This window comes from Petaurus breviceps, unplaced genomic scaffold, assembly GCF_028583685.1.
Source record: "Petaurus breviceps papuanus isolate PSGF00001 unplaced genomic scaffold, PetGlider_PUasm1.0 182, whole genome shotgun sequence".
Classification (NCBI taxonomy): Eukaryota; Metazoa; Chordata; class Mammalia; order Diprotodontia; family Petauridae; genus Petaurus; species Petaurus breviceps.
Genome location: NW_027185786.1, coordinates 5,709,578 through 5,729,379, shown reverse-complemented (window position 1 = coordinate 5,729,379; position 19,802 = coordinate 5,709,578). Strand labels below are relative to the sequence as shown.

At 48.6% G+C, this 19,802-nt stretch overlaps 1 protein-coding gene across 3 annotated transcripts in view; it reads right to left on the bottom strand.

Annotated features, from left to right (window-relative positions):
- Positions 1 to 7,161: 7,161 nt before the first annotated feature.
- The window catches only part of ZNRF1 (zinc and ring finger 1), a 93,668-nt gene continuing 81,027 nt past the window's right edge, over positions 7,162 to 19,802 (bottom strand). The window contains exons 3-5 of one of the 3 annotated variants that reach the window (XM_069087673.1): positions 11,187 to 11,292; positions 9,414 to 9,504; positions 7,162 to 8,343 (exon numbers count right to left, since the gene is read on the bottom strand). In XM_069087673.1, coding sequence (XP_068943774.1) covers positions 9,447 to 9,504; positions 11,187 to 11,292 — 164 coding nt within the window. In that variant the 3' untranslated portion in view covers positions 7,162 to 8,343; positions 9,414 to 9,446. Of the gene's footprint in view, positions 8,544 to 9,413; positions 9,505 to 11,186; positions 11,293 to 19,802 lie in introns of all 3 variants that reach the window. The other 2 variants (XM_069087672.1, XM_069087671.1) reach the window with 2 other exon arrangements.

The window sequence follows — 19,802 nt, the reverse complement described above, 5'->3', positions numbered from 1 at the left end:
CAAGCCTCTCTCTTCTATTTCTCACCAATCTCATCAACCTAGAAGCTGTGGGGGGAAGGCAGGATCGGGCTTCATTCTATATCCTCAGGTTTCTTCCCAGCTCAGGGTTCCAGCCAAAAGCCTTCCCCAAGTCCTCTCTCTGTGACTTAATGATAAAACACTAAAGTGACCATGTGAGGGAAAAGCTGGAGCAGCTGTGGGGTGAGCAGGGTCTGGAAGCAATGCTGCCCGAGTTCCCCAGATCTCTGGAAAAGGAATCGTACCCTCCTTGTGCTGGAGGGTTATCTAACCCTGACCTCCTGCCCCACACAGGAATTCCCTCTAGGATGTCCCTTACAGATAAGTATCCCATTATCTTTGGAAGACCTCACTGGACAGGTCCCCCCATCTGAGGGCACAACTATTAGATAAAGTTCTTCCTGGTGCCCAAATTTGTACTCTGTTAAGGCCAGCTGTCAGTCTCAGTTCTGCCACACAGGAAGACCTGATCACTTCAGCAGCAGCCCTCAGAGAGCCACATTCATGGGTCCCTCATTCTCTGCAAGTTCCTTTGCCCAGTTCTCACAGGGTAGTTTCCATATCAGTTGCCTTCTGCTGGACCCGTCCCAGTCTGAATGTTCCTCTAAAAAATATGACGCCCAGAGGGAAACATAATCTAAGACCAGGTCAGCAGACTGTGGTCTGGCTATCAACTCTCCTGTTCTGAACATTATACTCAAATGCAGTTTTAGCTTTGGAGACTTATCAACATCCAACAACAGATTTGTGGCCAGGGCCACATTAACACTAAAATCCTTACTAAGCCTCTAGTTTCTACATGACTGTTTTACCAAGGAGGGTCCCGGTGCCCAAGCAGGATAGCTAAAGAGAATCCGTGATTTCTGATTCTGAGTGCCATTCAGTGATTCTGAATGTACCCCCTCTGTTTTCCCACTACTGAAATACCAGTAGGTATTTTAAGAGCTCAGTTCAGTTACACAAGAGAGCATAATGTGTGGTAGTAGAAAGACCATTTAAGTAGGAATCAGGAGAACTCTGTCCTTAGTCCCATCCCTCCCACTCATTAGCAAATTAATTCCCCTCTCTGGGGCTAAGTTTCTTCATCTGTAAAATAACTAATTGGGCTCATTGGTTACTAAGGTTTCTCCTAGTGCTAAAATTCAGTGATTCAGTGAAACCCAAATTAAGTGATTCTATTCCAATAATGAATTAAAACAAGAAACAAACCCAAACATCCACCCAACCAAGACGGCGAGTTTTGGTGGAAGACAATGTTTGGAGAAGGCAGCCATGGCAGGCAGGGGACTGGACGCAAACTCTTACCTTGTGTCTCCCGCCATCCTCCCCTTCCCTGGAAAGTGGGTTTTAAGGAACTGTGTTTGCCATGGTCCAACTCTGCTCGGGGAGCTACCCTCGGCAGCCTGGCCCAGTGGACCCCAATTCCCCCAAGGGAATCCATCACTATTTGTGGAAAAGCACACCGACGTCTGGGCCTGCTGTTCCCAGCACCGTCCACCAGAGGGTGTGCAGTATACTGGAAAGGGATCAGGGCAGCTGTTGGCCTCCCAGTCCTGCCAGTTTGGATGCAGATCCAACCCCAAGCCTCCTGGGCTTCTGGTAGGGATCAGCTGGGGAACTTGGCAGTCCGAGGCCTTCTGAAGGACAGGGCAGAAGGTGGGACGCCCCCTCCCACTAGGCAAACTGAGTGGGGGTGGGGAGGGTCTGGCTCACAATGGGATCTATCTCGTCCCCCATCCTTGCCACCTGCCTGGGCCTCTCCTGGCTTCTGTCTGGTCCCAAGCACAGATGCAGTTGCTCAGGCAGCAGGAACACAAACAGTTGTTTTCCAGATAATGCTTTGGAAACAGGATCTGTGTTCAAATTTAGCAGTACCTCTGTTAATTAGCCCAAGCCCCATCAGCCACACCAGGCTTCTCATCCGTAAATAACGAGTCATATGCATATAATGCTTAGAGACTTTCGACATCTTCTTCATAACAACCCTATGTACCCAAAAGCAGGTGTGGAAGTGTGCAGGGCTCTAAGAACTTGTTGCAGGGAGGAACTGAAGGGGGCAGAGGAGTAAGCAGCTGGAGTCTTAACGGGGTGGGGGGTGGGTGGGGAGGTAGGAGGGGGTAGGTCGGCAGCTCCAGGACATGCCCACAGGCAGGTGCGGGTCTCAGAGACTTCAAGTGTCCAGCATGCTCCTTCTGGCAATTCCATTAATAATAACATTTATATGGTCGGTCGGCAAAATACTTTGGATACATGATCTCACCTCGTACTCATGATAGCCCTGTGAAGTAGGTGCCACTATACCCATTTCACAGATGAGGAAATTAAGTCATGGAGATTGTCTTGCCCAGTGCCGCAGAACCAGAAAGTGGCTGAAGCTGATCCCCTGGCCCCATGTCAAGCTGTAATGCTGCCTCATCGGGCCTGCAGGGGCCAGTCTACACTATCCTCTGCACACTCTTGCCCAGATCACCAGCCAGTGCTGCCTTCTGCTGCCTTTGGCCCTCACCCTCACCCCCAGTCCTGGGCCAAGCCAGTTCCTGATTGTGGCCTCTGCTTGCATTGGTTCACCAAGGAGGTATCACTGGGCAGGTCAATCTTTTAGAAAGGTGAGGCAAGACTCCAGCGGTGGGGGTGGGGGCCTGGTGTACCTGCTGCAGCATTCTGACACTCCCAAGAAGGGGAAGGGTCAACAAGAGCCTCAGCCCTGACACTTAAAGGGATCTGGGCTTGGGGTGGCACCCATAGCCTTGGGGGTCCTGGATGCCTCCTTTTCTACACGTGGGCTTTAGAGGCAGTCCTCCTGGATTTGTAACACAGGTTAGGGAGATCGGAGACTCCGCCCCTGGCAACACCAAGGCCGCTGTAGCATGGGAAAAACAGCAAAACCAACCCCACTGCATATGGAGCTGCACACCCTGGATTCAAATTCCAGCTCTGGCAAGCAGGCTTATCTCTGGGCCTGTTTCCTCATCTGCAAAATAAGAAGGTTGGACTAGATCTGTGGGGTTCAACTCCTAGAGAAATGGGGGCCACTAAAGGCTTATATATATAACTACACCCCGAGGGCACCCAGTGACTTAAAAACCACATATTAGCATTGTTTTGCTGCATTTTAGTTTAGTTAAATATTTCCTAATTATATTTAAATCTGCTTAGGGCTGTTCTTGGGAGTGCAGTGGGCCAAGGCCAGCATGATCTTTAAGGCAAAGGGATGGGACTACTTTTCCCTTTTGTTCTCTCATTTAAAAAAACAACACAACAAATTCTGGATTTCCCAAGGTGATTTGTTTAGGTCAACCACCACAGGAATGATCCCAGGATCCTCTATCCCTTTGAGGGATAGCAGACTAATTTCTTCCCTCTTCAGAAGCCAGGGCTAGCTAGCTCTTAGATCATTTTTATAAAGCACTCAAGTGGTTGGAAAGATCAGAGCACTAATGCCCACAATCCTTCCTTGAGGTGTGGTATTTCTGCCCGACTTAGGCCACTGTCCTTAGGGAGCTGTCTGCAAACTGGCTCTCAGGGCTGCCCAGTCCTGCAGAGGGCCACAAGGAGAGGTCAGGCATGCCAAATAAAAGGACAAGTCACTGTGGCACAAATGACTTCACCTCAATATCCGAAGCCTCAGCGTCGGGCCAGAGCTAGCTGCCCGGTTCACAAGCCTGAGAGCGTCAATCGGCCAGCATTCTTTTTGTGGCCAGGGGGTCGTAAACTGGGCCTGGAGGCACCCGTTCCTGAATCTCCTCTTTGCCCCATGCTTCTTCACCTGGCTTGCCTACAGCCCCCCAGCCCACCTCCTCACCCAAGCCAGCCTCACCTCAGCCCCCAATCCATGTCTCAGTCCAACAGATAGTGTGTGGGTCCAGAGGTCAGGCAAGGAGATCTACTTTAGAGCTGCTTCCTTCCCCAGCCTTCGTTGCCAGGGGAAGTAAATATAGAACAGGGAGACACAGTTGCCAGGCAGGATTGGGGATGACGTCTATACGCTGCAGACAGACAGACAGAGGAAGATGTACACGAATCTGACATCCTTTGTGATGACAGAGAAGCCAGGGGATTTCCAGGCCCAGGAGGAAGCCTCTGATCGTTTCTCTAGCTCCTCAGTAGGCCTGGGGAGCTTTCATTCTTTGTTTTAATAGCAAGGACTTTCACAGCCCTGCCCGGCCTCTCCCTGGGGAGCTGTCTTTCTTTCAGAACAGACTTGGAAGGTTGAAGGACAGAGCAACAAATGAGTTATGAAGTGATCCATTTTCAATAAGCATTTCAAAAAAGGAGCAGTAAAAAAAGATACCCTCATTTTACAGATGGGTAAACTGATGGGGGGGGGTCCATAACATCAGAGTGAGAAGGGGCCTCCAAGCCCATCTGGTCCAGCATGTACCTGAACAAGTATCCTGGACATCACATCACAGATGGTCACCTTGACCTGGATGGGAGGCCTCCCAAGGCAGTCCATCCTACTTTGGGGTGCTTTCCCTAGCATTACAGCTACATTTCCCTCTTTGTATCATCTTTCCCACAAAGCTCAGCTCAGATGTTACATCTGACATGTGGCCTCTTCTGATCTCCCTTCTAAAAAGTATCTATTTACTTACATAAAACTATATATATTATATATACTTATATAAAACGAAACTATATCTATCTGTATACTTATGTCTACATGCTGTCTCCTCTGAGGAAACTGAGGCAGGCAGATGTTAAGTGACTTGCCCAAGGTCACAGAGCCAGTGACTATCTGAAGCTGGATCTGAACTCAGGTCCAGTACTGTATACCAAAAGTCTAATCTCCTTCCCTTTCAAGAGATCTGAAAGCAGTCCCATACAGCTCATTTTCTCCAGGCTTAACAAGGCTCCTTCCTTCACCCTGTCCTCATATGATATGAACTTGAGGTCTTTACCATCCTAGCTGCCCTACCCTTCCCAACCTTTCTAAATATCACGTCCAGAACCCAGCACGGTTTTCTAGACATGGCACAACCAGGGCCAAAGGCAGTAGGATCTCCACTTCCCGAGGCCCAGCCATGATGCTTCTCCGTAGGTTTTTCTTGGCTGCCATGTCACAGCTGGCTCAGAGGGGGCTTTCAGTGCATGGAGATGGAAATATCCCCTTCACACAACTTGTGCTGCTGCTCCTCGCCCCCTACCCTTTTCTTGAACCCCCAAATCTCATCATCATTTAGCCTAGTCTTGTAGTCAGTCGAGATTTCTGAATCCTGCCATCCAGTGGGAGATCTTTTTCAAAGTTTGATGTCATTTGCAAATCTGAGAACTACACCATCCATATAAGCCTTTAAGTCGCTGACCGATGGCACAGGTCCCCGACAGATGCCCATGGAGACCCAAATTAACATCAGGTCTTCCAGCATTACTCTTTGGGTCTAGGCATTCTATCAGTTCCAAATCCATTTGTAGTCCGCTTGTTACATCACAGATGAGTCTGTCCAATGCTTGGCTAAAACCTAGGCAAGCCAGAGTAACATGATTGCTCTGATTTACCAGCATGGTAACCTGAGTCAAGCTTGACTTGTTCTTAATGAAAACACACTGACTCTTTGCGATCACAGATCATGGCCTTCTCTGGTCGATGTGCTTTAACTAGCACTTTAAGAAGGCTGCAGAATTCTGTCAGGGATCCAAGTCTAGCCTACTGGCCTACAGCTGGTAGACTCCACGTTCAACAATTGGGACATTTATTCTCCTCCAATCCTGAAGCACCTTTTCATTCTCCCAATCTTTCAAAGATCGTACAGTTGTACCTGCCAGTTCATACCCTGAGATTAGAGCCCCCCCCCACCCAAACCGTGTTACTTGACCCCATCAAGGGCAGCTACTTGCTTGGCTTTATTGTTCTATCCTTGCTATACAAAGCTCATTTCCTTTGGCAGAGAAACCAGAACTTCAGCTTAGCCCTTGCCTCTCCCCTATTCACTCGACCTTGCGTCCACCTTTAAAACAATCTGGTTGAGTTACAGCAGTGACATTAGGAGCTGACAGATGCCATGCTCCTTGATGTAGGTACTGATTTTTATCCCCATTTTAAAGGGGCTGAGAAAAGTTCAGAGAGGACTGGCCCATGGGCACACAGACAGGCCTAGAGAGTTGAGAATTGGAGGATAATTTGGTTGGTTAACTCAAGTGACTCACCCTACAGCTAGTAAGTGCAAGAGCCCAGGTCTTCTGACTCCAAACACGGGGCTCTGTTCTACCACTCGATTGTAATAGCCGGGGCACAAATGTTGCTTACTGACCGATATTCTCACTCAGAAGAGAAGACTGGCTCCACCTACCTCCTCTTTGCCAGAACTTGGAATTGATGTATATTCAAAATATTTGTTGTATTTACCTAAGTTCTGTATTCTCTATTTCTAATTTTAAAGATATCTGGGTAACCTAACTTCTTTATCTTATCCTAAAAGCCTTTTGGGGTAGGGAAGAATGGAAGGGATAGGGCCATAGATACAGGAAGAAGGCTTGGAGCCTTTAGCAGTACCATTTCCAGCTGGAGGCATCAGCCACGTAGTGAACAATGCTATTAGAATGACAGGGTCAGGGAGGGTATGCGGGGTCACAACAATAAGGGCCCACAACTGACCACCTCAGGCTCACCACCTTTCCTTTTCTTGTACTGCTAGGGCTCTGTGTCTCTGGCCCCTCTTTCTGTAAGCCCCCATTGAAGCCATCATCACTCACCACCCAAGATGAAAACTGTTTATAAGCAAAAGGGGGAATGCATAAGTTTGTCCAAGGTCATCTGAGGGAAACCAGTCAAGCACCCTTTGAGCCAGGCCATCTTCATCCTTCTGGCTCCCTCTGCACCAACCTCTTCTCAGATGGGACAAGATCCCTTGCCTCTATTCAATACATTACAGCTTTGGCTGCTGGGCCCCCAATTTTTCACCACTAGACCAGGTGGTCCCAAGCCTGTAAGAAAGGGCTAGCAGAGTTGGTAAAAATGACTGTGAATATGGGTATCTTTCCTCCGAATCTTATAGTGTATTTGTATCAGTCACTTATCAACCACCAGAACAATCCCAGGCTCGATGGGGAGGCAACGAGATTAAGAGGGGGGAGGCAAAAGCCCAAAGTATCTATTTCTCATCACAAGCAAAACTCCATTAAAATAAAATCACACCAAGCATCTTTTATTGAACATTATTTTAATACCATATCAAAACACCTTGACTAATGAAGAAAGCTTTTCCCCCAAGCTTTGAACAATTTTTTAAACGTTTTAAGTTTTTTCTTTTTTAATATATAAATACATAAACCTATCCTGCATGGGCCGATGCCACGTGTGAACGTTGATGGCTAAAATGTTCTCAAACAGAGTGCCTGAAAACAGGGGTGTGGCTTTACCTCTTTTCCTTTTTTTTTTTTTTTAATAAATTTTTAAAAGTTTTTTGAAAAAAAAAGAGAGAAAATATCCACAAGGGTCTAAGAAAAATGTTCAGGCATCTTTGCAGGACACTTGTGATTTTTAGATCCTCTGAACTATACTGAAGACCAGAACTGGGTGAGGGAGGGCGAGTAGAAAGGGAGATGGAAGAGGAGAGAAAACAGGAGGAAAGGTTGTCTTTTGGCAATTAGGAGTCATGACACCAAGTGGAGTCTAGAGGGGGAGGAGGAAAGTGCAAAACCAAAACTGATGATGGGCATAAAGTTGGGCTGGGAGAGAGGCAGGGGTGGGGAGGGGAAGGAGGGAGAGGATGCTGGCTGTGAGGACTTGGCTGGATTCGGTCACGCAAAACAGGAATCTTGTAAACATCACCAGGAAAAACACCAGTGGACACTAGACTTGTTTGTTTGTAAACACGTTAAAGACAGACCCACAATGCCTTTCAAAGGTAAAAGAAAATGCCCTTTCCCTCCTGGGATGGGAGTGGGGGAGTGGGGGGAGAGGACTGCCGTGGTTTCTTCTTTCAAATTCATCCTCATCTGATCTGGTGTCCTCAAGGGAGAAGGGGGAAACAACTCTCTCAAAGTCAGTGCAGAAGGGTGCCCCGTCCCCTGGGTCCCAAGCTGTGTCTGGTGCCTGGGGAGCTTTGTCTCAGGGACCGGGGGCTGTCCTTTTGTGGACTGTAATAAATAAGTCGTGCTCCGTCTGGCCAGAGGGCCAGCAGCAGCTCCATCCCACCAGAGGCCTGGGGTCCCAGTGTGTCATGTCTGCTGTTGGTGTCTGGGGGAGCCCCCTGAAGCCAAACATCATGACAGGATTTCAGCATCGCAATCCAGCAACAGGCTCCTCTCCTCTTCTCTCCCCATGTCATCAATATTTGAGGTGAAGGTAAATATAGCAGATGTCCCTGATTGGTCTGACATCATCTGTTCTGAGGGTTTAGTTGAAATAAATAAAATAAAACAAAAACTAACCAAAAACGATGAAAAAAATAAAAACCCAATTGAGGTGCTGGAGTGGATTAGAGGGCATTGGCAGGTTTCTTTACAAAACAAAACACCAGCCCAGAACTTTGAAGGGACAGGTGGGATGGGGGAGAGGATGGTCAGCAGTAAAGCAAGGTACCCTGGGAAAGAAAATGAAAGATCAAACCCCTAAGTCCACACATGGGAAGGGCAATAGGGTGGGGAAACAGCCACTGGTGACAGTCCAATGAAGAAAATCCAGAAATTCACTGGGGGTTCTGGTGGGAGTGCTTGGGACCCACTGGGGCAGAGCCCACTTCAATTAGAGGCATGTCAGACTCCCTGGGACAGTCTGAGACAGGGTTTTCTCTGGGAGAAGCCCCTCTGACACCAAGCCTGACTAAGCAGGAAGCTGAAAGGATTCAGGAACTGCCCCACCCCAGGTTTGTAATGGTCAATGTCTGTCCCCCTCTCCACTACTGTTTCTTACTTCCCTTTCCCAATTGTTTCTAGAACTAAGCTCAAAGAGATGCAGAATGGCCCGGTAGACAGAGAGCTGGCCTTGGAGCAAGGAAGATCTAGGTTCAAATCCTGCCTCTTGACAATTAGTCAACTATGTGTGACACTTAGTGTGACTATGGACAAGGCACTGAATTCTCAGCAGTGCCTGCTCAATGCTTTAAGTGGCAGAGAAGGTACCATCAGTTTTGGCAGGAGTTCCCTCATCCAGAAATTCCCTACACCAAAAAAATTCACAGGTCCAGTTCCTACCCTTCATCATGTGCCCATCAGGTAGATTTCTCCTTTATCCCCCTTTTACATAAATGCATTTTCCTTTTGTGAAACTGTCATTTTGTACTCTGTTCCCACCCCCTTCCTAGGGCTCAGTGTGCTAAGAATAACATGGCCTCCCACCCCCACCTGAAACAGCAAGCCAAGCATCCTTGCCAAGGCTGCCGAGGACCCTGCAGCAGAGCTGTCTCACCCCGAGGGAGGCCAGGCCCCAGGAGGTCTGTCCTGCAGTGGCTCACCTTTGAGAGGAGTCAGCAAGCATGCCTGATGAGTCAATCGGAAGGGTGCTCTGGACAGGATCTGTTCACTTCAAACCAAGAATCTATACAGCTGAGGCAGAGAGAGAGCACACAAGACCGCCAGTCAGCAGGGAGCCACCATCCTCTCACTACCACTCCCATTTCAAAGGGCAGGATTCCCGAACAGCGGGCTAAGCCTTTACCAGGAAACAGGACTGATCTTTAGACCTCAAAACCCCCAAGAAATAAGACCACACAAGTCTGATGACAGAGGACCCTGGGGACAAATTCAAGGACTAGGTGCTGACATATCACTCAAGCTGTACTGGACGTAGTGAGACTGAGCTGGTTCTGCCGCTGGCAAGCTGGAGAACCCTGGGCAAGCTGTTTGGCTTCTGAGCACATTTTTGTAGATTTAAATGAGTCTAGATGATTCCCAAGAACCCATCCTTTCAGCTAAAAAGTTCTGATTTAGGAGCCCAGGAGGAAGGAGGGAGGGGGCCCTCTACTGGGAAACGGCCCTCCCAGACACAGAGGAGGGAAGACAACCAGAGATGGAGTGAAGCACACGGCCAAACCTGAGTCAGGGCACCAAGCTTAAAAGCAGGAAAGGTGAAGCAAGAAAATAAAGGCTTGACCAGCTTTTGTCTTTCTTGAGTCAGTGAAATACACGCTTCCTAGGAGAGGATCTCAAGGCTCACAAAACAAGTCTGTCTATGGGGAAAACCATCGGAGCTGCAGTGGGCTTGGTGGGTAGAGCTGAGCAGCTGGGGCCTCTGCTGCAGGAGGACGAAAGGGGAAGAAGCTGCCATTTCTTGACAGCACAAGGAAGAAACCTGGGAGAGGGTTAAGATGTAAGATGGTGTGAACTCCATTGGGTGATAAAAGGGTAGAACCATGGAAGAGAATCATAACTGTTCTCCTAAGGACAGTTCTCTAATTTGCAAATCACAGTCCAGGGAGATCCAAAGAAAGGGACCAGATAATTTGCCTATGTTCTTTCCTGGGGCCAAATGTCTTCTTAGCCTGATCCTGTTTCTCTCAAAGGCTCCCCAGGGCCCTCTGATACCACGTCTCTGAGTCAGTGACTTCCATCAGGTCATTCTGGCCCAGGGCCTGCCCGCTAATAGCCTCGCCACTTCCCAGTGACTGTGGATCTGTTTGGCGGGCCAGGGCTTTGGAAAACCATGTTGGCCAGGGACCTAGTTATGACTGCCAGTGGGCGGGAAGGTGAGGGAGGGAGGGATTTGCTGGGGGAGAACAGGTGGCATCCCACCAAAGGTACACAATGTCTCTTCAGCAAAGAACATGGAGTCATCAGGGAGGAAGCATCTCCTTTCCAGCTGGAAACAAGACGGGGGTGCTGTGGCAGAGCGTGCAGGAGAACCTCAGCAATGCTAAAGACAGCAGCTTGTAGTGCTGCGGTTAAACAGGTCCTGCCTCAAGCCCTTCTCTGAAAGGGCGCTGCTGCCTAGCCCTGACCAGCTCAGTGAGGAGAAGAAGGACGACGGGATCCTGCAGCTGGGGGACGAGGCACAGCTTTCTACGGGACTGTGGCTCCGGCAAGGAGAGCTGGCGCTGAAGGCCAGACAAAGGCAGCATCCCCCTTTCCCCCCGCCGCACCCCGCTCCCCCGGCCCTTACTCTGGCCCCCCGCTGGCCGGCCGGATGCCTGTGTAGCACAGTGACAGCCGGCCTCTGTGGGTCTGCCCTCTAAGGCGGCACCACTGTGGGGGGGAGGGGGAACCCGGGGCTCCTCCTGACCTCTCTGTACCTTTTGTGATAAATGCAGAGGCAGGGCAGCCTCGCTATGGTGTCTCCCTGAAGCAGCTCCTCCAGGCAGATCACGCATTCTCCTGCATCTTTAGTCAGCACATCATCTGTGAAGGGGATGAGAAGAGAGGGCAGGCAGCATTAGGCACGGTACAAGTGGGAACGAAGCCCCTCTGTACACGGCATCCTGCTAGGGGGGCGGTGGCAGAGCCACTGCTAAGGGAGGCATGATCTTTGTCCTTCAGGAATACATTTACTGGGGAAACAAGGTCTAACAGATATAGGATGGGAGCTTGAGGGGAAGGAAAAGTTGAAAAAACAATAAAAAGCAACAGATGATTAAGTGCCAAATGAGTGGTTCTAACAATAGAAGTCACTGTGGGCTTTAATAGTGAGGGTAATATTCATAGAAGGAATGGAACCTGAATTAGGTTTTGAAAAACAGAGCGGATAGAGAGCTAGCCAGAATAAGGAGGGGTGCGTTCTAGCCAGAGGGAGTGGCAGGGAGTCAAAACTGGGAAGAGGGAAAGAGAGAGGGAAGAGAGTAAGAAAGTGGAAGATAGGAAGGAGAGGGGGAAGGGAAAGAGGAAGGGGAAGGATAGACAGGAAAAGAGGAGAGATACATTCTGAGAAGAGCAGGAAGAAAAGATTCATACTGGACAGTCGTTGGAAACAGTAGCTGGAAAGATAAGTTGGGGTAGGTAGTTAGGGACTCTTGTCAAAAGCAGTAGCCCAGAGTTTCACCTCCAGACCCCTCTGCCACATGAACAGAGCTGATTCCTACCCACAGGAACCATATCGTCTCAACCAAAAATCAGGGCAAGCTCTTAAGAAGGATTTTCTTTTTGTCAAGCCTCATTAAAAAGTCTTTTTAAAAAGTCTGGTTGTTGTACTCATGCTTGTAGCTCCACTGATCTAGGGGTCGAAGTTATTTCAGAGAGCTTAGAGGATGGGGACATAAAGCCTCTTGCAGATGTCATCTGTCTCATGGAGAGATGGCTCTGCATGCCCTGAGCCTCAATCCAACCAGGGTGGTATGGGCCACTGGGGTAATATGAGAGAACACTATTGGGTTGCCTGCCACTGCAAGATCTTACAACTGACTAGGTACATTACAAATTCATGTCAGTCCATTTCAGCTGGGCAGGAAGGAAGTTTCTTGATTCCTCTCTGATTAAGACAGGTCTCATTCCACACAGAAGCTGTTCCAAGCCTCCTCTTCTCCTCAAGTCTCCCCGTTCCTCCTTACACTGAGGACCTCGACTAATTTTACTGAAAAAAATGGAGGCCATTCAGTACGATCTCCTTCTATTTCCATTCTCTACAACTTCCCTTGATTTCTCTCACACTCTCCTTCTGTCCCTCACTCTGACAAGGTGGCCCTTCTCCTTGCCAGGGTTGATCCCTTCTACATTCATTCAATCCAACTGGCACTCGTTAAGCCCCTCCTCTGTGCTAGGCACTCTGCTAATCACTGGGGATAGAAAAAAAAAGGCAAAAAAACAATCTCTGCTCTCAAGGAGCTTGCAACATGCAGACAACCACATACAAACAAGATACAGGCAGGACAAGATGGAGGCTGACCCAAAAGGAAGGCCCTGGAATTATGGAGGAACAGGATAGGCTTCCCGAAGAAGAGAGGATTTTAGCTGAGATCAAGCATGAGGGGACATCTGGGGGGACATAAAGCATGCAGGGATCATGGAGTGCTCGACGGGGAGAAGAGTAGACAAAGCCCAAAAGGAAGAAAGGGCTCAAAGCCAGACAAGATCTGATAGATGGCCCTGGAGGTGAGACCTGCACACTAGGAAGATCAATGTGACAGCAGATCAGGGAGGGCAATGTCAGGGAGGCAGCCCCTCTCTTATCTTCTCTAGCAGATCTGTACTCTCAATCTCTCCCCTCTCTCGAGAACCGTCGGCCTCTCCCCATCTGCTGCCTTCAAACATGCCCAAGTCTCCCACTCCTTAAACAAATCTTCACCAGACCTTAATATCCTCTCAAACCACAACCCTACATTTCTCCTCCTTTTCTCAAGCTCCTTGAACAAGAGCTGCTTATCTTAAAGCCTTCACTTCCTCTCCTCTTCTTCACCCTTGCAACCTGGCTCCCGACCACCACATTCCACTGAAATTGCCCTCTCCAAAGTTAACAATCTTTTAATTGCCACATGTGAAGGTCCCTTCTCAGTACTCATGGCATTTTTTTTTTGGAGGGGGGAAGGTAGGGCAATTGGGGTTAAGTGACTTGTCCAAGGTCACATGGCTAGTTTTTGTGTTAAGTGTCTGAGGCTGGATTTGAACTCAGGTCCTCCTGACTCCAGGACCGGTGCTCTATTCACTGCACCACCTAGCCACCCCTTACTCATGGCTCTTGACTTATCTGCTGACCACCCTGTCCTCAGGGATCCTTTCTTCTCTCTGGGTTTTCATGACACTCTGGTTTGCTCTCTCTCACATCACCTCTTAGTCTTTTCTGATGGCTCATCACCAATTAAAGAGTTGGCTGTCAAAGAACACTGGGCCTGGAGTCACGAAGACCCAAATTCAAATCTGACCTCAGATACTTAACTTATTAGCCATGTGAACCTGGGCAAGTCACTTAACCTCTGTCTGCCTCAGTTTCCTCATCTGCAAAATGAGGATAATAACAGCACCTGCCCCCCAGGGCTGTGGTGGAGAGCAAATGAGGTAACAATTGTAAAGTGCTTAGCACAGTGCCTGGCACAAAGGAAGGGCACAAATACCCGTTAGCTAGTATTAATAACAATACTAACATCATACCTCCTAAAAGGTGGGCTTTCCTCAAGGTTCAGTCCTAGGTCCCCTCAGCTTTAAATCTGTCCCTAGTCTCTTCACTGAACCGATGACCCATACTGGACACTTCAAACTGGATGCCTCAGAGAAAACTCAAACTCAACGAGTGCAGTCTAAAACTGAACTCATCTTTCAACCCCAAACCTCCCTGTCTCTGTCAAAGGCACCACCATCCTTCCAGGGGCCCAGTTTCATAAACTCAGCCTTATTCTGGACTCCTCACTGGCCCTCACCCCTGGTTATCGACCCCCAAATCTTGGCTTCTCTTCCTTCACAACACCTCTCCCACCCCTCCACACACACACCTCTTGCCTGAGGGCCAGCTTCTGACCGGCCTCCTAAGGACTTCTCACCTCCTGACTTCACACCCTGCCAAGCAGTCCACTCCAAGGCTTCCTATTGCCTCTAGAGTCGGATAAAATAGAAACTCCTCTGTTTGGCTGTTAAGGGTCTTCACAATTTGGCTCCAATCTATATTTCTACCTTGAAGGGATATTCTTTCTCTCCTACTCTGTAATCCAGTCAGATTGCCTTTTCTCTGCTCTTCACATGTCCTACTCCATCTCCCATCTCCACACTTTTGTACTGGCCATTCTCTGGGTCTAGGATGCTCTTCCTCCTCGCCCTTGTCTCATGAAATCCTTCTCCTTAAAATGCAGCTCAAGCTTCATCTTCTGCAGAAGACTTTCTGGATCCCTCCCAACTACCTTGTATTTATAAAAGTGTGTGTGTGTGTGTGTGTGTGTGTGTGTGTGTGTGTGTGTGTGAGATACACTTAACTGCTGTATTTGTTGTCTCCCCCATTAGCATGTAGGTTCATTTCGAGAAGAGATCACTGCATTCTTTGTACCTGTATCCCCAGCACTTGGAACACAGCAAGCATTTGATAAATGCTTGCTGACTGGTGGATTTCTCAGTTTACCAACGTTAAGGCATCTCACACCAAATATTTGGTAAAAAATGAAATAAGCCCCCCACCCTTACATGAACCTCGGCCCCCAACAGACCTGGAGAGGGGCCACTAGGCCTTATCTTGATCATGATCCCCTTCACATGTATAGAAACACTTTCTGGATTTGAGAGGACTGTTATACTCGTCCCATTTGAACCTCACAAGCATCCTGTCAGGGGAGCAGAGCAGATTCCTACTGCAGGATATACAGAGATACTGACTGGCTTAGAAACAGAAGCAGAACCCTTTCTGGCTTCTAGTGAGGGGCCCTTTCCATTACAGGGCCCTAATTATTTTGATGGATATGTATATAAAAGGAATAGGTATGATGATTCCATAGGATGGTGATATTGCATGGCCTAGAACACGGTCTACGGAGGAAACACAGGGTAAGCTCTAAACCTGAATCAATGGGCTCCACAAAGTCAGGAGAGAATCAGCTCATGAGAGAGAACATAGTTAATAAGCACCTTGTTAAGCACTGAGGACACAAAAAGACAAAGGGCATTCTCTACCCTCAAGGGGCTCAAAAGCCGAAATGGGGGACAATGAGCCAACAACTGCACAAACAAGCCAGATACAGGATAAAAAGGAAATCATTAAAAGAGGAAAAGGCACTAGAAGTAAGAGGTGTTGGGAAAAGCTTCCAGTAAAAGAGGGGACTTTAGCTGGTACTTAAAGGAAGCCAGGAGAAAGCACTGCAGGCATGGGGGATGGCCAGAATTCATGGAGATGGACTGTCTTCTCGGTTTCACAGCAAGGGAGCTGGCATTCGTGGACTGAAGGCACAGGGGAGGAGGGTGTAAGGACACCGGAAAGGTAGTGGGGGGCTGGTTATGAAGAAATCTGAATGCCGAACAGAGGATTTAGAGACTACAGACGCCTAATGTCTGATACCTGACTCACTGGGACACGTATCAATGGCCGTCCAATTGCCTGGCTCCACACCAGGCTAACCTGAAGGATGTCCATTGAAATGAGACAATCAACAATCAATTCCGACAGAAAGGGCAGAGGGCACACTGCTTAAAAGTGGAGCAAGGCCATAGCTCTTATATCGCAGACAGCAAGAAAGAAGCCACTTCCTCTTTCTCTGAATCTGAATCCAAAAAACAAGGACAAGGCCGGAGGATCTCTATAAAGCTCCTTATGGCCTTTTGAGCTCTAACATTCTCTCTCCCAACAAATGCCAAGTTAGGATACAAGACATTATTAGTAACTACCTTTTCTAAGGTAATTTGAGTCATTTCAGTCTTGTCTGTCTCTTTGTGACCCCATCTAGGATTTTCTTGGCAGAGATATTACAGGGGTTTGCCATTTCCTTCTCAAACTCAATTTACAGATGAGGAAACTGAGGCCACCAAGATGAAATGACTTACCCAGAGTCATATAGCTACTAAGTGTCTGAGGCCAGATTTGAACTCAGGAAGATGCTTCTTCTTTTGCTTTTTTTTGGAGGGGGGAGGGCAGGGCAATCGGGGTTAAGTGACTTGCCTAAGGTCACATGGCTAGTAAGTGTTAAGTATCTGAGGCTGCATTTGAACTCAGGTCCTCCTGACTCCAGGGCTGGTGCTCTATTCACTGCACCACCTAGCCGCCTCAGAGATGTGTCTTCTATGCCCAGGACACTATGTATTACAGTGCCACCTTTCTCTTTGGTAAAACCGGCCAAATTCAAAGGAGGAAGAGGGGAGGGGAAATGGAGAAGAAAGAAATGATTGGGGGTTTCACTTTGCTAGGCTACTCTAATACCAGCTAATGTGTGGTACATGCCAGGCACTGGCAGAGGGAAAGATAATCTGAAAGGTGGAGACAGGAGAAAAGGGAGAGAGAGAGCCTGGAAGAGCCTGGGGTCTGGGAGCTAGAACTTGCCCTGTTTCTTCATTACAGAAAGCTCCCCAACTTGTGCTGTGTGCTCAGAGCAGTGGTGGGGATGAAGTGCTGGCCACACCTCTGTCTCTGCAGCCCCTTTTACTTGCCCAAATGCTTTCACACAATGATATCTTCCCTCACGATGCTCATGATCCTGTGACACAGGGCAGGCAGGCATTATAATTCCCATTCTGCAGCTAGGGGATGAGGTGGATAGATGAAGGCCCTTGTTCAAGGTCACATAACTAGCTGGTGAAAAAACTAGGACCAGCTCTCCCTAGCTCCTTGCCCTGTGCCAAGGATCTTCACCAGATCAAGGCTTTCCCTGTCCTGCTGAACACTTCAATTAGTTTTTGAATTGTTGTAGGCTCTGTCAATTCCTGGGCATCAAAGCCAATGAAGTGAAGCACCAGCATGTGGAGACCGCTCAGTTCAGAGATCTCTGAGGCACTGTGGGGTTAACAGCTACACACCCCACCTCCAGGCCTGGCTGGGCTAATTATCCCTGAGGATCATCTCTCCCTTTCTCACTTCTTAAAGGAATGGGTCTGCCTTCCTGTTCCTAGTCAAGTCAATAGGCACATGGCAAGCACTCAGTACTGGGGCTACAAAACCATTCCCCCCTCCCAAGAAGCTCACATTTGAATGGGGGAGACAATCTGCTGTACACAAACAAGACAGAGACAGGACAGCTTGGAGGGAGCTCAATGGGAGGCTCTTGTAGAAGGAAGGATTTTAGTGGGGACCTGAAGGAAGCCGGGGCAGCCAGGAGAAAGAGAGGAAGAAACAGAATTCTTGGCTTGGGGATATGAGAGAAAGCGCATAGAGCTGAGAGACAGAGCATCGAATGGGAGGATCAGCAAGGAGGCCACCAGGGTCACTGGAGAGAAGCGTACGTGAAGCTGCACCCAATGTACTTCTTGAGATTGTGAAGGGCTTTAAAACAAGTACGGGGCCACTGAACTTTGGTGAACAATGGAATGAGGTGGTCAGATCTGCACTTTGAGAAGAGTAATGTGACAGCTGGAGGAGGCACAGGGGTGGGGAGAAAGGAAGTAGGGAGACCAGCCAAAGGCTGGAAATAGTTCAGGTGTGAGGTGAGGAGGGTGGGCATGAAGGTGGTGACGGCTGCACAGATGGAGATCTATACAAGGGATGTTACAAAGGTCAAACTGACAGGACCTGGCAGCAGATTAGATCTGGAGGCTGGATGTGGGGTAGTAACAGGGAGGGGTGGAGGCTGATCTGTAGCTAAGAGTCTAGGTGAAGGGAAGATGATGGTGCCTTCCACAGTAATAGGGAAGCTAGGAAGAAAGAAGAGCTTGGGGGTGGGAAAGGAAGATACTGAATTTAGCTTTGGACATGCTGAATTTAAGATGTCTATGGCGCATCCAATCAAGATACCAAATACACAGCAGGAGGTGTAAGACTGAATATTTTAGAAAGAGAGTTAGGGCTGAGAATCATTTGCCAAGAGATAATGGAATCTATGGGAGATGGTGAGATCACCAACTGAAATGGTATGTTGATAAGAGTGCCCATGGGGTAAGGAGCCTTGGGGGGACACCCATGGTTAAGGAGCACAGCCTGGATGAAGAGCCAGCAAAGGAGACAAAGGAGGAGGAGTCAGACAGGCAAGAGAAGAAGCAGGAGAGAAGAGGAGAGGGAAACAAGAAGGGGATGATGGGCAGGGTCGAAGGCTGCACAGAAGTCAAAAAGGGTGAGGATTGAGATCTGGAAATTAAGAGATCCTTGATAGCTATAGAGGGCATAGTTTCACTTGGATGAAAGGAGAAGAAGGGTGAGAGAGTGGAGGCTCTGACTGCAGTTGAGTCAGAAAAGGGAGGAGAGAGCCAGGATGGTACCTACAGGGATGGACAGACCAAGGGAGGGGTTGTGGGGGCCGGGGGAGACATAGGCAGGGAAGAAACCAGTCGAGAGGGAGAGACTGGGGGTGGGGGTGACCAGTGGGACACTCTGCTGGAGAAGACAGGATGGACTGGGGTGGCTTGTGTGGGTGGGAGACAGGGGTTTGACTTGGCAAGGACAAGGGCTACTTCTTCATGTGAGAGAGAAAAAAGTGGGAAAGGTACTGACTGACTTGAGACAAGGGGCGGGGGAAGCAAAGGGAGCTCACGGTGAAGGGCTTCCATTTTTTCAGTAGCTGAGGTGGGCACAGGGTGGGGTCTATGGATGATTTGAAGAGGGAGATGGAAAGGTATGGAAGAGCCACAGGAGAGAGAGCTGATTCAGGAGGTTCCAAAGTACTGCCTTATGTAATGAGGGCCAATAGACAGATAAATAAATAACACAAATTTGTATCGAGGTAGTGTTGTCAGAAATCTTGGCCTGGAACAAAAGAGAAGAGGTGGGGAAATTTCCTTCCTTCTAACACTCAGGAAAGGGCAAGGTGGAGAATGGAGGTCATGGCCCTTGGAGTTTTGCACGCTCAGAGAGAGTGGTTTTTATTAATTGTCCTTTTCATGACCAGGGAAGGCTGGTGGGTGGGATGGGAGACAGGAAAGGTACACTTGAGAGGTCACTGACTGATATAAAACAAAAGGGATCAACTCAACTTGACAGACAAAGGTGGCAGTTTGGAGCTTCTATGTAAGTAACATAAGGCTGTTGCAAAGGGATCAGAGTTCCCCATCTGGCTTTTAGCCAGGATGAGGACAAGTACAAGGCCAGGACTGAGCAAATTTGTATAGAGACTTCTATTACTATTCCCTGGAGCTTTATGGCTCACCGTTGCTAAAACTCCCCTGGGGTAATGTGGGGATGCATTACAGGAGCTGAAGCCCCGTTAGCTCACCTGGCCCTGGCGGGGGACAGTGTACTTTTTGTTATAATTACATGATGGCTAGAGCCTGGGAGGTCAGAGCCATTGTATACTTGGGGCAATGGTCTTTACATTGCCCTATGCAGACATCAGGAAAAAATGACGGCCATTCACCAAGAGCTCTCTCTTCTCCCT